General features: G+C 35.3%; 1 protein-coding gene across 2 annotated transcripts in view; it reads left to right on the top strand.

Moving 5' to 3' along the window:
- LOC148299991 (neurotrimin-like) overlaps nt 1-20,011 on the top strand; it is a 45,376-nt gene that overhangs the window by 22,183 nt on the left and 3,182 nt on the right. For both annotated transcript variants that reach the window (XM_088275412.1, XM_088275411.1), the window contains exons 4-9: nt 8,661-8,718; nt 9,452-9,573; nt 14,134-14,275; nt 16,637-16,900; nt 17,731-17,835; nt 18,591-18,710. In XM_088275412.1, coding sequence (XP_088131538.1) covers nt 8,661-8,718; nt 9,452-9,573; nt 14,134-14,275; nt 16,637-16,900; nt 17,731-17,835; nt 18,591-18,710 — 811 coding nt within the window. The remainder of the gene's footprint in view (nt 1-8,660; nt 8,719-9,451; nt 9,574-14,133; nt 14,276-16,636; nt 16,901-17,730; nt 17,836-18,590; nt 18,711-20,011) is intronic.

Genomic DNA, 20,011 nt, shown 5'->3' with positions numbered 1-20,011 from the left:
TATTTACGATTTTTAATAAAAAATCGGTACTAAAAAATGAACAGAAAAATGTCAGACATCTGTCAGCTTATTTGTCTGGAATGCTCAGCTCTTTTAGATACTCTGGAGCTGTATTATGTATTGATTTATACATGAGTAGGCAGAGTTTATACTCTCAACCCTTTCGGGAAGCGTAAGCAGTGCAGATTGTGTAGTAGTGGAATAATGTGGCTGATTGAAGTTACTAAAACTACTAACCGTACTTAACCCTTCACTGCATGACTTTTTTTGCATGACTTTTGCACTCTGTCTTTGCAAACATTCTTCGCCTCTTCCACGTTCATGCATCTCCTCACACATAAACGCCGGTTGTTACGACTCCTAACCTGACCACTTTCAAGTATTTGGCATACCCGATCGTGCCATGTTTTTCTCGGTCTTCCTCTGCTCTTTTTTCCACTTACATTCGCCTCATAAATTTGTTTTACCGTTCTCTCCTCACTCATTCGCTCTACATGTCCAAACCATCTCAACACACCTTTCTTAATTTTATCGATAATGCTTATCTCAGCTTTGCATTCCTTCCTTATTTCACTATTCGCACATCTATCATACATCGTTCTGTCGCACATTCTTCTGAGAGACGGCATTTCGACTGCATTCAGTCTACTTTCGTCCTTCTTTTGCCAACTCCACGTTTCACTTCCATACATTAGAGTTGGAACCAGGACTCCATTGTGCCTTTACTTCCTTTATATTTATATAAATAAATATAATAATAATAATAAATCCCTTGGTGCCATATAAAACCGCACCCCAATGGTGCATAGGGCACTGCTTCATATAAACGCAGTGTTATCTCGATCGATAACACATGAAGGAAAGGTGATCAGCCCTCCACTTCAGGTACCAGTCCAGTGTAATATTGAATAAATATTAGAGTGAAAAAATCACTTATATTTATTAAACCCCCCTGGGAATCGAACCCGGGACCTCCAGAACGGGAGGCGAGCATGCTACGGACACTACGGAGGCGGACATAAATATAAATAAATACATTAACTTAATTAAAAAACTACTGCCACAGGTTCCTTCTCAGAAGGCCGTTGAACAAATAGGATGATTTTCAACCAAACCATCTCAACACACCTTTCTTAATTTTATCGATAATGCTTATCTCAGCTACTTATATTATATTATACTTCCGAGTTTAATACCCTTTTGGATTTTTTCAGGGCAATATTGAGCTAGTAAGATGTCACTTGGTCACTTTCTCCTGTATGACTACGATATGTATAATACGTTTAGTTGAACTTTTTGTTTAAATTTATCATTGTGTTAACGATCAAGATAACAAAAAGATAACAAAATAATGGTTTAACAGGGTGAAGATTTTATGCAACGTATATACCATGTGAAGTATTTTATATAACGTAGGTATATACCATATCGCCCACTCCTTTCAAGAACGTCATAAATCAAAATACTTGATTTTTCAGGAGACCGTTTTTAAAGTTTAAAAATATAATACAATGTTTTAAAAATAAATATCTAGCCACTTATTGAACTTTTTACTGTGCAACAGATCTTTTTAGGTAAAACCTGAAGATTTTTTCTCCATTTGAAAAATATTTACTTTATTCAAAAAAATAATCAAACAATACCTTTTCTTCAAAATGCAAAAACAACACTTTCTGCCATGTAGTGGGTAAATATTAAGTTAAAAATATGCCTCTTTTTCTGGGATATAGTACATTTTCTGGGCATTCCGAAAATATGCTCAACTGAAAATTGACGATTTTTGATTTATGACGTTATTGAAAGGAGTGAGCGATATACAATCTCAGATGAAAAAAATGTATGTACGTAATGTACTATGATATTATACTTCATTTATAAACTATAACCAGATATTACATATTATCTACGTATGTTTAAGCTATACCGCCTCCTTTAAGTAATGGTCAGCACGCTCGGCTACCGTCGTGGAGGTCTCGGGTGCGATTCCCAGGGGGGGTCAAATAATATAAGTTATTTTTTCATTCTAATATTTATTCAATATTACCCTGGACTGGTACCTGAAGCGGAGGGCTGATCAACTTTCCTTCATGTGTTGACGATCAAGATAACACTGCGTTTATATGATGCAGTGCCCTATGCACCATTGGGTGCGGATAACGGTTACATATTTGTCTGATTTGCAAGTTTTTTGAATGTAAGTGTGATAGATACCTATCATAACATAGTTTTATACATTTTATTACAATTTTGTGACAATTTTTAACCGAATTTTGTTATTTTAAATTGTGATCAAAACGCAAATAAGTTAGGTACCTACCTGTCGTGTCACCGTCGCGACTAGTCCAATATTTTTGCTACGACACATTCGCCAATAAATAAACCGAAACACGCGATCGTCCGTGTACCCACGCTGTTTAACCCATCGGCATACCGGCCGCCACATCTTGGCGGCCAAGGGCGTTTGTGCACTACCCGTAATTTGACCGTCCGGCAGTCCGGTTTTGAAAAATGAAAGCGACTACGACAGTTTAGCGTGATGGAATTTACGCGCAACGCGTTCACGCACTGATCAAGAGCTCCGGTCCAAAGAAAGATGGACAAAGCACAAGCCAATTCAAGCCAATCCAAGACAATCCAATATAAGCCAATACAAGCCAATCCAAGCCAATCCAAGCCAATACAAGCCAATCATCGTTTTATCACGCTAACCGAAGTGCCGGACGGTAAACTTCTGTGTAGTGCACAAACGCAAACACTATACCTGGGATGTAAAGTTTTGATTTCTCACTGATTTTAGTTAGTATTTCAATCAAAAAGATAATTCTGTCCTTACAGAGACATTTTTGGTCAAGTGCCGTCAGTAAATTTGTATAAAAATAATAAAATGCATGACCAAAAGTCTTTTTTTTCTGATTCGTAAATATCACGCGAAAGTATCTTTACAGTATCTTTAAAAGTATTTTTTATATGAACTACCCATGGATGTGTGGCTTAAACCGCGGCTGACAAGCGAATTTAAAATATCCTTCGCCGCCAAGGAATGGTGGCTGGCATGCCGATGGGTTAAATGTGTATATGTACACACATGTAACGCCATTAACCTCACAGATTATGCTCCCTCCCACGTTTTCAATTCAATCATATGAATTCTACAAGTTCACAGCTGTCAGACGCCGGTCTGTGGAGTCAATCTCGGGTCAATTGATGCGGTATGTAAATACCTTTCATCTTACAACATACCTACCTCTCCTCTCCGATAGCTTTGATCGAGAAACTAATTCGATAATCGATCGATGATTCTTACGAACATTCCTTGGGATTCGTTGAACTGGATGATTCAGTAAGCGACCGGCTGCGCGAGAAGGCGGACGTGTATATATTCTTCTCTAACCCTTATCCTCACCCAATGGTGCATAGGGCACTGCATCGTATTGACGCAGTGTTATCTTGATTGTCAAGGTGAAGGCAAGGTGATCACTCGTGTGTATATATATATATATATATATATATATATATATATATATATATATATATATATATATATATATATATAAATGTTGTCCGCCTCCGTAGTGTAATGGTCAGCACGTTCGGCTACCGTTCTGGAGGTCCCGGGTTCGATTCCCAAGGGGGGTAAATAAATATAAGTGATTTTTTCACTGTAATATATATATATATATATATATATATATATATATATATATATATATATATATATATATATATATATATATATATATATATATAAATATATAATATATATATATATATATATATATATATATATATATATATATATATATATATATATATATATATATATATATATATATATATAAATGTTGTCCGCCTCCGTAGTGTAATGGTCAGCACGTTCGGCTACCGTTCTGGAGGTCCCGGGTTCGATTCCCAAGGGGGGTAAATAAATATAAGTGATTTTTTCACTGTAATATATATATATATATATATATATATATATATATATATATATATATATATATATATATATATATATATATATATATATATATATGTGTCTGTATTTTTTTAAACTCCTTGCCTTTCAATAACTCTTCTTTTCAAAACCATATATTTTTTCGAAAAGAAAAAAAAATTAAAAAATTAAATACATTTACGGTGAAAAATTAAAATTTTATAAAAAAAATCAATCATGTTACGTGATACATACCTGGTTTTAAAGTAAATTTCTACATTAAAAAAAAACACATAAAAAATAAATTTTGGGACAATTGTTTCGCCTTGTTATTAGCCATTAGTTTGAAAATGCCATGAGGCGAAACAATTGTTACAAAATTAATTATTTGTGTTTTTTAACAACAATATACCATTTGGTGGTAAAAGATTTTAAGTGTGTCCAAATACTTGTTCACAAATCTGGATTATCTCCAATTAAAGGAGTTAGTTCTCATATTATTTTTTGACATCTCATCAAAGACGAAGAAGAATATGGAAGTCAGGGCATTTACGGAGCTGACGACCGTCATAGGCTGGTTAAAGTGATCACTTTACACACGTGTAACATTCACCAATTCTACCCATTATTGCAATCGACACTACTCAAATTCTTGGAAGTTCTATATATTAAATATGAACCAATTTAGAAACATCATTCTTGAATCATTAGATCACTAGAGACATCTATTAGTAAGATGAAAAGAAGCTTTTATTGAGCAGAAACTCTTTTATTAGTATGTGAGGTCCGAATCCTGGATTATAATCACACACATGAGAAACGCCACGACATATTATTATCATTTTTATTATTTAAGCGTATAATTTGACCAGTTAATTTATTTACAACATTTTGAGTGTGTCTAAATACTTGTTCACAAATCTGGATTATCTCCAATTAAAGGAGATAGTTTTCATATTATTTCTTGACGTCTCATCAAAGATGAAGAAGAATACTATAAAGTTTAAAGTTACTATTATTTCATGTTTAAAGTTACTATAATTTCATTACTATAATTTCGTCAGCCTCTGTAGTGTAATGGTCAGCACGCTCGGCTACCGTTCTGGAGGTCCCGGGTTCGATTCGCAGGGGGAAAATAAGTGATTTTTTCACTGTAATATTTATTCAATATTACCCTGGACTGGTACCTGAAGCGGAGGGCTGATCTCATTTCTTTCGTGTGTAAATGATCAAGATAACACTGTGTTCATATGAAGCAGTGCCCTATGCACCATTGGGGTGCGGATAAGGGTTTTATTATTATTTATTATAATTTCATGTAATTCATGAGTGAAAATTCTAGGCATAAACACTCGCTGAAATCTTTATATACAAAAGGTTTTCTCTTTTGAGCGTCACAAAATACAAATTCTTTAAATTGATGTGTTGATATTTACTCAAAACTGAGATGGTGTATCTCCATGTCAATTTTCAATCAGCCGCCTTCCATCTTCATTAAGAGATTGCTAGCTTTGTAAACAAGTCACCCCTAACGTTTTGTCTTTTTACACCATTTGTAATATCAATACTTCGAGGTGCCAGTTAATGTTACATATCGCTCACTCCTTTCAACAACATCATACATAAAAAAAACTTGATTTTTCAGGAGATCGTTTTTAAAGTTTAAGAATACAATAAAATGTATTAAAAATAAATATCATGCCACTAATTGAACTTTTTACTGTACAACAGATCTTTTTAGGTTAAAAACCTGAATGTTTTTTTCTCCATTTGAAAAATATTTGGTATATTTAAAAAAATAATTAAACAATTCATTGTCTTCAAAATGCAAAAACAACATTTTGTGCCCTGTAGCGGGTAAATATTAAGTTAAAAATATGCCGCTTTTGCTGGGATATAGTACATTTTCTGGGCATTCAGAAAACATGCACAACTGAAAATTGACGATTTTTGATTTATGACGTTCTTGAAAGGAGTGAGCGATATCAAAAATCGAAAATTTTCAGTTGTGCAAGTTTTCGAAATGCCTAGAAAATGTACTATATCCCAGCAAAAGCGGCATATTTATAACAAAACATTTACCCGCTACAGGGCAGAAAGTGTTGTTTTTGCATTTTGAAGAAAACATATTGTGTATTTTTTTTTAAATATCCTGAATATTTTTCAAATGGAAAAAAAACATTCAGATTTTACCTAAAAGATCTGTTGCACAGTAAAAATTTCAATAAGTGGTTTGATATTTATTTTTAATACATTTCATTATATTTTTTTGATAAACTTAATATTTTTCTAATGGAAAAAAAAGTCTTGCCTAAAAAGATCTGTCGCACAGTTAAAAGTTCAAAAAGTGGCTTGATATTTATTTTTAATACATTTTATTATATTCTTAAACTTTAAAAACAATCTCCTGAAAAATTAAGTTTTTTGATATATGACGTTGTTGAAAGGAGTGCGAGATATGTCAATGTGTCGGATTGTGGTCCCGTGGTTAGTGTTGTAGACTCTTGAGTCAGAGTTTCTCGGTTCGAACTCACTCTACTACAATTTCACACCTATTTCTAACAATGAACCGCTTAGGACCACAGAAATAGTATCAACTTGAAGTATTTTTGTAAATAATAAAAAAAACACAAAGAGTTATTTGCTATATTATCTTCCATATTCTTCTTCATCTATGTTGAGATGTCAAAAAATAATCCAAATTTGTGAACAAGTATTTGCACACACTCAAATTGCTGTAAATATATATTTAAATGGTCAAATTATAAGCTTAGATAATAAAAATAATGAAAATGATAAATAAATGAAAACCTGTGTATCGAGTTTAATCAATATATCTAGAAGTTCCAAGAAATTGAATAGTGTGGTTGTCAATCATGGGTAGAATTGGAGAATGTTACACGTGTGTAAAGTGATCACTTAAACCGGCGTATGACGGTCCTAAGCCCCGTAAAGGCACAGACTTCCATATTCTTTTTCATCTTTGTTGAGATGTCCATAAATAATATAAAAAATGAACATTTTACTAGAAATAAGGATAAAATAAGACTGCCATTTTTGAAAAAAAACGAGTAACAAAATTTTTGAATGTTGAATGTATGAAGAATGAAAAGTCTGAAAGAATTTAAAAATATTTTTTTTGTTCACTGTAAGAAAATTTACCAGCCTATGACCACTGTCATTGCCACTGAAATTATTTAAATTTTTTATTTTTAAAAAAAGAGAAATATTTGTGTATTTATTATTTGCACAAATATTTCAATATCATGCTATTTCTGTGAGTCTAAGCGGCTCATTATTAGAAATAGGTATCAAATTGTGGTAGAGTGGGTTCATGTCCACCTCCGTAGTGTAATGGTCAGTGTGTTTAGCTACCGTGCTGGAGGTCCCGGGTTCGATTTCCAGGGGGGGTGAAAATAAATATTAGGGATTTTACATTGTAATATTTATTTAATATTACCCTGGACTGGTTCCTGATGCGCAAGAGTGATCACCTTGCCTTCATGTAAGTAATGATCAAGATAACACTGCGTCAATTCGATGCAGTGCCCTATGCACCATTGGGTGTGGATAAGGGTTATAAGTAAGTAAGTAAGGGTATGAACCGAGAAACTGTGACTTAAGAGTCCGCGACACTAACCACGGGACCACAGCCCGACTGCTGTACATTCAATTTGATAACTACGTTATTTTCTATAATAATTACAGTACTTCAGGCTAATACGTATTTCCTTGTTTTATGTTCATCCTTGTTTAGATAAATACTTTTCGAACCAATAATATACTTAAAAAGAGAAAATATATTATTTTATCATAAAGTATACAGCATGTTATGAAAAAAAATTGTTCGCCTCCGTAGTGTAATGGTCAGCGCGCTCAGCTTCCGTTCTGGAGGTGCCGGGTTCAATTCCCAGGGGGGTCAAATAAATAAATGTGATTTTTTTTCACTGTAATATTTATTCAATATTACCCTGGACCGGTCCTGAAGCGGGGGGCTGATCACCTTTCCTTCATGTGTAAACGATCAAGATAACACTGCGTTTATATAAAGCAGTGCCCTATGCACCATTGGGGTGCGGATAAGGGTTTTATTATTATTATTTAATGAAAAATTAATAAATAATTATAACCAGATGATAACATTAATCACAATATATAATATAAAACACATTTTTAAATATTACACACATTTTTTACAAGTCGCTCACTCCTTTCAACAACATCAAATATAAAAAATCTCCAATTTTTAGTTGTGCATGTTTTCGGAATGCCCTATATTCCAGCAAAAGCGGCATATTTTTAACTTAATATTTACCCGCTACAGGGCAGAAAGTGTAGTTTTTGCATTTTGAAGAATTTAAAAATAATTTTTTTGTTTACTTTAAGAAGATTTACCAGCCTATGACCACTGTCATTGCCACTGTAATTTTTTTATATTTTTTTATTTAAAAAAAAAGAGAAATATTTGTGTTTTTATTATTTTCACAAATATTTCAATTTCATGCTATTTCTGTGAGTCTAAGCGGCTCATTATTAGAAATAGGTATCAAATTGTGGTAGAGTGGGTTCGAACCGAGAAACTCTGACTTAAGAGTCCGCGACACTAACCACGGGACCACAACCCGACACAAATGCCCAGACTTCCATATTGTTCTTCATCTATGTTGAGATACCAGTAATAATCCTGATGCTATATATATTTACCAATCACTTGTTTTGCTTATAGGTGGTCAGACCCGAACCTTGGTCAGTCATACGACAAGTCCACGCAATTGAAGTGTTATGTAAGTTTTTCATTTCACATTTTCCTAAACTGTTTTATTTCATCAAACGTATCGCTCGCTCCTTTCAAGAACGTCATAAATAAATAATCGACAATTTTCAGTTGTGCATGTTTTCAGAATGCCCAGAAAATGTACTATATCCCAGCAAAAGAGGCATATTTTCAACTTAATATTTACCCGCTACAGGGCAGAAAGTGTTGTTTTTGTATTCTGAAGAAAAGGTATTGTTTAATTTTTTTTTAAATTTACTAAATATTTTTCAAATGGAGAAAAAACATCCAGGTTTTACCTAAAATGATCTGTTGTAAAGTAAAAAGTTCAATAAGTGGCTTGATATTTATTTTTAATGCATTTAATTATATTTTTAAACTTTAAAAACGATCTCCTGAAAAATCAAGTTTTTTTGATATCTGACGTTGTTGAAAGGAGTGAGCGATATAATTTATAGTAATGATCCTAAAACATTTGCTGAAACGGTTAAATTTTATGAAATAGAACAATTTAACATATCTCAATTATGCTCCTTTGTAACCTCAGAGAAAACCTTTGAAAACCTCAGAGACAAAACCATCATGTCAGATCACAGTAGGGCGTCAAAAGAGGATAAAAGCGAAGTCCCGTTTGAACTGTGCTAGTCTGGAAGCTAGTTGTTGGCCATCCACAGTGACAAGGAGCTCGACAAGGTATTCTCCAGCGTGAACATTGCTCAATTAAATCTTTTTTGTCATTACAGACCCGGCTGAGGTGGTGGCCTTTCCAGAGATAGGTCTACTGCAGGTCAGGATCGGAGAAGAAGTTGACATGTCCTGCAAAGCTACCGGAGTTCCTATGCCCATTGTCACCTGGAATTATAATGTAAGTAATCCTAGAGTCCTTCTTTGTGTCATGTCAGGTCCGCCCTAGTCAATCATTTTTTGATTTTATTTTTTATTTGTATACACATATTTAAATCACAATTTATACATATTTAGAACTTTTTTTTTTTGCAGAGACCCACCAAGCCACAGGAGTTCTTTTTTAATACATTTTTTATTGTATTTAACGATTTTAACCTAATATATACAAAAAAATTAAGAATATAAACATTTTACAATTTTCATAAAATTAACTCTTGATCATTCACCCATTCCTTTATTTTGCCTTTGTTCCAAATTTTATTATGACCTCTAACATCCGTCGGCAAATTAAAAATGTTCGGAACGATATATTGCAGTGTTGGACTCCCATATTTATTGTTAATTCTTGGGACTATCAAACCTTCATTGTGTGTAAATCGTGTATCATGGTTGTATACTAAAGGATTTCGATATTTTTGTCTTCTTCTTTTTCCATGTTCGCTCCCTAGGTGGAGCATATAGCCAACACGAGACGTCTCCAAGTCACTCTGTCACGCGCCATCCCTTAACTTCCTCCCAGGTCAGTCCGGCGTCTCGGAGTTCCGCTGAGTATAGTCGGTGAATGGTCGTCAGCGGCCTTCCGGGGCGCCGGAATCCTCGGGTTTGGAAGAAGAGACATGAGGGGTTGATGCCCTCAGGTGGCATTCTTAGGACATGTCCCAACCATGTCCACCTTCTCCTCTTCAGGACTTCCAGTATGAGCGGCTGTTGAGTTCTTCTCCTCACATCGTCATTCCTGACGAAGTCTACTTGAGAGTAATTGTCCTTGTCTCGGGCAGCTCTAAACAGTCCTGATCACTGTCCAATCTCGTATATTCCGGAGACAGGACATCTGCCTTCTGCCCACACCTCGTCGACCTTCTATTAGATGCAATAGCTTGTACTTGTCTCCTTTAAGTGTATGCCCCAGAAACCTTCTGGGGCATACACCGTGTCTGGTGGCAGAATTAGGATCTCAAATTTAAATAAAAAAATAAACTGCAAAGAATATACATTTATTTCAGTAATTATTACAAAGAAGAGAAGTGCGGACTTTATTTCTTAAAAATTAATTTGGTTAAATATAGACCGTTACGTCGCATATGCTCTTGGAATCTGGTCTCAGTATTTTGTGCCACTCGCTGAAGAAGTGACGTCGGAATTGCGTTAACTTCATGAACGATAATTATATAAATACAAATTAAATAAATATTACAGTGAAAAAATATATAATTTGAAATAATATATTTTTATGTGCAGAAATACATAACATATTCTGTTTATGTATCATTAAATAACTAACTAATTAACTAACCATCACGCCGCTTCTCCGCAGGGGTAGGCAGAGAGAATAGAGCGCCACACCACTCTGTCTTTGCAAACACTCTTTGCCTCTTCTACATTCATGCATCTCCTCATACATACCCGACGATTATTACGACTCCTGACCCGGCCGCTTTCAAGTATTTGACATACCTGATCGTGCCAAGTTTTCCTCGGTCGTCCTCTGCTTCTTTTTCCAACTACATTCGCCTCATAAATTTGTTTAATCGTTCTTTCTTCACTCATACGCTCCACATGTCCAAACCATCTCAACACACCTTTCTTAATTTTATCGATAATGCTTGTCTCAGCCTTACATTCTTTCCTTATTTCATCATTCGAACATCTATCAAACATCGTTTTGCCACACATTCGTCTGAGGGATCGCATTTCGACTGCATTCAGTCTGCTTTCATCCTTTTTTTTTTCTTTTGCCAACTCCATGCTTCGCTTCCACTATCATTAAATACATATCTTTTATATATTTTATATATCTACATAAAATATATAAAAGATATTGTTTATATATATTTTTTTTATAATTAACATTTGAATATACCACTTAATGAGTTTTATTTATATTTACAACTAGTTTCGAAAACTTACAGATGTTTTCATCTTCTGGTAAAAATTGAAACTAATGAACAATAAAATATATTAAGGGGTATATCGTAGTCGTACAGGAAAAAGTGACTAACCAACAAAAAATAAAATGTTCAGGAGGGCCATTTAAGTTACTTTTGCTTGCCAAGAAAATAAACATCAATGCAGTTAGTCATTTTTAACAAGTCAATATATTATACTTCCAAGTTTTAAATCCTTTGAGATCTTTTTCAGGGCAATATTAAGCTAGTAAGATATCAAATAGTCAATGATCACGTTTTTGTAAGAAATGCATTTGGTGACTTTCTCCTGTATGACTACGATATATAGGTTAATGTATAAAAATGATAGTAATGAGAATAGTTAACACATTGTGTACGGTGTGCACATATTTGTGCGTTTCAGAAACCTTGTGTGGTGGCGGGGTGCACATTTTTGTGCATTTCGGCTACCTTCAATTTAGTATACAAAAAACATGTCATAAACTTCTAATCTGTTGGCCTTTTTGCTTTTGTTGTGTAGTGGATAGATGTCGTTGTAATATAAAAAATAATACTGATATTTACTGGTTCAAAACATAGCTAATGGTCGTAATCTGTTTTGAAGGAAATGTTACAAATTAACTTTAAACAATGGATATGGTTTTTTTCTTTGTCCTAAAATGATATAAAATACAAAGATCATTGTCCTTTACTTAAGTCGGCAGTTGGTACTTATAAAGCAATAAACGCGTGTGGGGAAAGCCCATAAATCATTTTTTATTCGCAGATTATGAGTTTTCGGCGGTTGTCAAACTGTGTTGTTATTTTCTAATATTTTATTAGTGTTTTTAACATTTTTTTTACTTTTGTGATTTGTGGATTAACATGATTTTATTTTGAGACGTTAGAGACTATTTAACCGTTTTTGTATTGTTTTCGAGTTCAACCTCAAGTTCAAAATATGAAGTTCACTGACATATTTTATATTTCCGGACAGCTGTCTAATGTCGCCCGCCTAGATACAGTTTTATCAAAACATTGCCGTAACTAATGTGTTAATAATAAATGAATAAGGTTGATCCTTAAAAACAATACAATGGATACAACTCAATAAAATAGATACAATGGATTTAATATCTTCCGTATATAAATCAAGATTGGCCGCGTTCATTTATTTTTCTTATTCATTTTGTTATATTTTCACTCATATTCAATTTGAACCCCCTGGGAATCGAACTTGAAACCTCCAGTGTAATAGACAATAATAATAATAATAATAAAACCCTTATCCGCACCCCAATGGTGCATAGGGCACTACGTCATATAAACGCAGTGTTATCTTGGTGGTTTACACATGAAGGAAAGGTGATCAGCCCTCCGCTTCAGGTACCAGTCCAGGGTAATATTAAATAAATATGACAGTGAAAAAATCACTTATATTTATTTTACCCCCCTTGGGAATCGAACCCGGGACCTCCAGAACGGTAGGCGAGCGTGCTGACCATTACACTACGGAGGCGGACAGACAAACTGCGAATATTTTATAATAAATTGTCCATAAACAGGTATAGATAAGTTTTTTTTATAGAAATAACCCACAAATCCTCTGTTAGAGGCTTGTCTGCAGGTAGGATAGTAAGGATAGGGAAGGTAAAAGTAAAAATATATCACAAATACCCAGACCAATTGAAAATAAATCTTTCTTGAATTTATTTTAGACTCGAGAGTGGCTCGATGATTTGGGGGCCACACTAGATTAAGTACTCTCTTATGGTAGAGAAAGTCTTAAAGAAGTTTCTGAGGTATCTCTACATGAGAGAGTACGGCTATTATCCTTGGTTCTACCCGACCCAGTTTCTCCAGGGTATGCTTGGCTACAATAGTTTAAAGACTAGAAGGAATGTGTATTTGATTACGCATTTTTATCCATTATTGCGCAGTATGGTCCATAATCCTGAAATTACCCGGAACATTGGTCTGTATGTTCCCGATAGTTACCTAAGACAGCGTCGACATAGATTGTTTCCCATTCCTATACACAGGACCAACCTGCCGATGGTTATGCCTGTAGGAAGAGCTACTGCTATGTTGAATAATATCTCATTGGATATTGATCTGTTCCATGTGCTGAAGGAGTTTTCCGAAGCGGGATTCTTCTACACCTTTAGCAATAGTTCTTGCATATATTTTATTTCAATGTATTTTTAATGTAGGTATACGATTTAAATGTTTTGAAGTTTGTAATGTATATATTAATTGAAATAAATAAATTGAATTGAATTGAATTTTGCACTTGGCAGGAATCGTACCTGCGAGGCCAGTTTCGCAGTCGAGCGTCTACCCAACTAGGCCACGAGCCTGTCCAGACTGTTTTATGAAGGATTTTGTTTTTATTCATTTAATATATTTACATTTTTATTTATAACATAATACATTTGAATCATTTAAACATATGGAGGACTTTTATATTTCGATTCGCTGTGCCTCTCCATAAAAGAGACTGTGCTCTTGTGCTTGGAGAGGGACTTACACTCGTGGTTTAATGTTATATAATAATAAAAGATATAATAGTATTTCTTTTGTGTATTTTTTCAATTATTTTTAGGATTATTTTGTATGTTTTTTCTTGACAGGGAAAGCCGATGGAGTTGTTGGTAAACAGAGCGAGGTTGGTCTTCAATGCAACCAACAGGCATTTGAGTGGAACCTATGAGTGCATCGCTACTAATGGCGTAGGAGATCCTGCAAGGGCTGCCATACAACTTATAGTTATGCGTAAGTACCTTTGTATATACATAAACTGACCATTTATTTTTGTCCTCAAAACGGGACATCTACCAATTATTACCAAGTAATAGTATGCATATTCAAGAAAATGGTACGTATTTTTTCATAGCTTTATGTATTAATAAAAAGCAAAGGAATGTTGATAAAGAAAATAAAAATATGAAAAAATAATGAAAGCAAAGTTATATGAAACGGCGATACTACAAACTACCGCCGATTTTTGGCACTTTTTAAAAAAATTGTTACTGTGTTGCTCTTTTTTGAAAACGGGACATTTCGACGTCCCGAAACATTACTTGGGGACAGCGGGATAGGCTATCTAAAAACGGGACGGTCCCGTTCAAAACGGGACGTATGGTCACTTTATATATACAGTGATACGTCTATCTATTGTTCCTCGAATAATCGTTTTCCCGGATGTGTCGTTTATTTCTTCTACCCCGGATTCATTTCATACAAAAATAGATTGCATTGATCATTTCTCTATCATCATTTTATCGCATTCATCGTTTGAATTACGCTCCAAATTTGATATTTTTGACTATAAATTTTTTTTAAAAGTAATCAATTGTCTTTTTTTTTTTAAATAAACCATTTTAAATACTTATCAATTGGATTTATTGTCAATTTGCATGATACCCATTTCTGTTTTTTTTTTTTTTCTAAAATCAACTATTTTTGTGCAAATTTGCAAACAAGTACACTCGAGTTACTGGTATGTCATACAAATTGTTTTCCCGCATTTATTGTTTTCCCGCATTCATAGTTTATTTCGATAGGTCCCATTAAAAACGATAGACAGAGGTTTCACTGTACTAGTATTTCCACATGCGTTACTGTAGCTCAGTCCGGTTATATGAAAAAAAACAGAATCAGAAAACAATCTACACACTTTTTTAGATGGGAATTGCATTTATTATTTACCTTGCTTATTATGTCATTTTTTACTTGATGTTGAGTAACCAGCGCATCGAAAGGGTCGAGAGTTTCAAGTACTTGGGAGTGTACGCGACTGAAAATGGCAGCCTTCAAAAGGAACTGGGAGTGCGATTAGGACTCACAGGGTCCGCATTTAACAGTATGAAGGCTGTCTGGAGATCGGATTTATACTCGGTGAAAACCAAATGCCGCCTATACAATGCCTGCAGTGCTCCTGTTCTCTTATACGGCTGTGAAACATGGCACCTTACAAGGGCCCAGAGCAGCCGTGTACTACGCTTTGAGAATAGGTGTTTGCGGAGAATCTTAGGCGTGCGGTGGTTTGACTTTGTGAGGAATGAAGAGATAAGGCGTAGGACGCAGCAAATCTTGGTCACAACTGTCGTCAAGAAAAGGCGATTCAGTTGGCTTGGCCATGTACTCCGCATGCCTCCTGAGAGCCTTAATCAAGCTTGCCTTTTTTACAAGGCATCAGGTTCGCGCCGCCCAGGACGACCACTGCTGACAATTCGTCGGCAGTTCTCGTCAGAACTTCGGGACGCGGATCTGACTTGGGAGGATGCAAGGGAGCTGGCAGCCGACAGAAAAGCCTGGAGACAGTTTGTGGACTCCATATGCTCCACCTAGGGAGCGGATATGGTTATTCATTATGTCTGTCCACCTCTGTAGCGTAATAGCCAGCACGCTCGGCTACCGTTCTGGAGGTCCCGGGTTCGATTCCCAGGGGGGGTCAAATACATATAAGTGATTTTTCACTGTAATATTTATTCAATATTACCCTGGTCTGGTACCTGAAGCAGAGGGCTGATCACCTTTCCTTCATGTGTAAACGATCGAGATGACACTGCGTTTATATGACGCAGTGCCTATGCACCATTGGGGTGCGAATAAGGGTTTTCCCTTCTCCCTATTATGTACAAGGTTTATAGATCGTTCAGTGGATTTTTGTTTCTTCTAACTGAATAAAGATGTTTTTTTATTTAAATCTGTGTTGGGAACAGAAGGGATAATCTAGTGTGGGCCAATCAGGAACTTGTCAGCATTTGCTCATTGCTGGGAGGAAACCACGTTGCACTCCTCAGGAGAAGGCGGACTGCTGACTGTCATCAGCAGGCCTTCCGTTCCACTAGAAGAGGATTCCGCATTTTGTGTCCTAGCTTGGTTTATGTCGCCAATGTCCTTCACTAGTTTTATCGTGTATAATAATACCACCTCTCGTGACAGTTCCTTATGAACTATCACGGATGCGATGTAGGATAGGTCCTCACCCAGGCTCCTGCAACGCACCTCTTTTGTTTTTGAATTGCTGGGAGTAAACCACGTAAAACTCTGTTGACGTTGACTGTTGACTGTCCGCTCTACTTTCAATGCTGAGATACCAATTAACGCTCCTGTTATCTCTCTTTCCAGACCCGCCCATCGTGACGGCGGCCGCGGCCTGGGTCCACACAGCCGTCGGGCTCAGCTCGCAGCTGGAGTGCCTTGTGGAGGCGGCGCCCTCGGCGCGCGTGCACTGGTTCCACGCGGGCCGGCCGCTCAGGGGCGGAGTCGCGCACTCGCGCGGGGACCGCCACCTGCTGGTCGTGCGCAGCGTCAAGGATGCGGATCTTGGCGCGTATACTTGCAAGGCCGAGAATAGGCTGGGAATGGCAGAGGCCAAGATGTTCCTGAGCGGTGAGTGGTCAACATATTACATCTCAACATAGATAGACTGTCATAGGCTACCACCTATTAGGCCAAGAACAGAATTCTCTGTAAATGTCTTTGCACTATTCCGTGTCTGTCTGCTGCCTACACTGGGGTATTTCTAGAAAATTTGGTGATGGACTTACAATATTGTATTTATTATGCAGTTATTGTATCCATGTGTCTGAAGGAGTTTTCCGAAGCTGAAGTCTTCTACACCTTTAGCAATAGTTCTTGGAAATATTTTATTTTAATGTATTAGATTTAAATTGTTTATAGTTTGCAATGTATATATTAATTGAAATAAATAAATTGAATTGAATTTATTTGAATTGAATGACTGAGGCCAAGATGTTTCTGAGTGATGAGTGATGTATAACATATTGACATGAGCTACCTGCATCGTTTCAAGCTCTCTGAGATCAACAGGTGTACGTGTGATGATGAGACACCTCAAGATGTCCCTCACCTATTGATGCTTTGCCCCCATTTCCGCTTTTAAACAGCTGGAGGCGCATTGCAAGAGCCTGGGTGAGGGCTTTGTGATATACATGATAAGGAACTCTCAGGAAAGGTGGCACCATACATGATAGATTTTCGAATGGTAAAATAAGGAAATAATAGAAAGCTAATATAAGCATTATCCATCAAATTAAGAAAGATGTGGTTATATGGTTTGGAGATGTGAAATAAATGAGTGAGGAAAGAATGGTAAAACTCATTTATGAAGCAAATTTAGCAGTGGAAATAGAATGAGGCAATAGGAGCAGAAGAAGCCTTGCCATGATATATTTCTAAAGATGTGATTTTTCTTATAGGTGTTGCCAATGTAGCCGTATTTAAAACAGACACCTCTAAAAATGTCCCGACGCAGACCACATTCACACTTATTTGGGAGGTTGACAGCTACTCTCCTATTATTGGTAATATTATTTAGTATCATTAAAGACCATTTTAACACTCTCCTTATCACTCATCATGCACTTTGTGTAATTCCACTTAACCTTTTAACTGCCGGCAAGGTACATGTATGGCGGTACCCAGCACGCCGCGAATTTCACGACAAAAATAAAACCTTCTAAACATATCGTTCTTGAAAGTGTATTAACGTTTATTTATAAAACTTACCAAATAAATGAAGAGCGCCAGTCGTGCAGTCATTTCTCCATAATCATAAAATTAATTGTTCACGGTGCAGGGTTGTCACAAAATTTGTCATGTAAAATATGAAAACTAAATTATATGTTAAAAGTAATTGTTTATGATAGTTTAGTATTAAAAGTATACACACACACACACACACACACACAAATTATGCGTAAAAATTTTGGCAGTTAACTAGTTAAGATTATTTTAACACTCTTCTTATCATTCATCATGCACTTTGTGTAATTCCACTAAAAAAATGTTTTTTTAAAGTGGTATTACACAAAGTGAACAATGAAAAATACAGAGTAACACTTCAATACAAGCTACTTCCATATTTATTGTTTATTCTTGGGACCATCAACCCTTTTTTGTGCGTGAAGTGGGTACATAGTCATGCATTAGAGGGTTTTTATACTTTTTACTAATTTGTTACTCAACTATGATATCCTTCCACAATATTCCATGTACTACAAGTAAGAAAATATGTTTATATGGCAAATGTTTTCAAAAATTTCTTTCTTACTTTCAGAATACAATTTGTGGTTCAGACCGTACAAACCGAGACCCCCTCAGAAGGATGGAGTTGTGATGATCAAAGATAAAGATGACACTTGGACCAAAATGACAATACCAGGAGAAAATAATGAAGGTAAATGTCCAATTTGTGGTGTCTTGTAACGGATATATCGTAGTCATATAGGAGAAAGTGACCAAGTGCATTTGTTTACAAAAACGTGATCATTGACTATTTGATATCTTACTAGCTTAATATTGCCCTGAAAAAATCCCAAAGGATTTTAAACATGGAAGTATAATATATTGACTTGTTAAAAATGACTAACTGCATTGATGTTTATTTTGTTGCCAAGCAAAAGTGACTTACATATCCCTCCTGAAAATTTTACGTTTTGTTAGTTGGTCACTTTCTCCTGTATGACTACGATATATTAGTACAATGGATATTATGGCAATGCCTGATACATATAAAAAAGTTTTTTATGATAAATTACCAAAATATTTTAAGGATAAAATAGTGTTAAACAAAAGTTTTCATGAACATATTACTAGAGGTAAGGATAAAATAAGACTGCCATTGTTGAAAAAAAACGAGGAACAAAATTGTTTAATATATAACGGTTTGAAAATGTATGATGAGATGCCCGAATGTATGAAGAATGAAATGAGTCTGAAAGAATTTTAAAATAAATGCTTTGTTTACTGTAAAGAGATGATAATTTATATATAGATAATATAAACTATGTGTAAATAATAGTTTATATTAGTTTTAATATAAGCCAACTTAAGAAATAAAATAATAATAATTATAATAATAACATTTTGAGTGTGTCCAAATACTTGTTCACAACATCTGGATAATCTCCAATTACAGGAGTCATTTTCATATTATCTTTTGACATCTCATCAAGATGAAGAAGTAAAATAAATATAAGTAATTATTTCACTGTAATATTTATTCAATATTACCATGGACTGGTACCTGAAGCGGAGGGCTGATCACCTTTCCTTCGTGTGTAAAACGATCATGATAACACTGCGTTTATAAGACACAGTGTCCTATGCACCATTGGGGTGCGGATAAGGGTTTTAATAATAATGGCCACAATACTGGGACCACTTTCAAGTACTTGATATATTTCTTTGTATAAGTCTTCCTCTGCTTCTATTTCCAACTACATTAAACAAATATATGTAATATAGAAGGAATGTGTATTTGATTACGCATTTTTATCCATGATCGATAATCTTGAAATTATCTGGAGCATTGGTCTGTATGTTCCCGATAGTTACCTAAGACAGCGTCGGCATAGATTGTTTCACATTCCTATACACAGGACCAACCTGCCGATGGTTATGCCTGTGGGAAAAGCTACCGCTATGCTGAACAATATCACTGATCTGTTCCATGTGTCTGAGGGGGTATTCTGATTC

This window comes from Brachycentrus maculatus, unplaced genomic scaffold (genome assembly GCF_059751285.1).
Source record: "Brachycentrus maculatus isolate JH-2025_06_01 unplaced genomic scaffold, ASM5975128v1 h1tg000863l, whole genome shotgun sequence".
In the NCBI taxonomy this organism is placed as follows: domain Eukaryota; kingdom Metazoa; phylum Arthropoda; class Insecta; order Trichoptera; family Brachycentridae; genus Brachycentrus; species Brachycentrus maculatus.
Note: the sequence above shows the minus strand (reverse complement) of the source record. Positions and strands in the feature narration are given on the sequence as shown.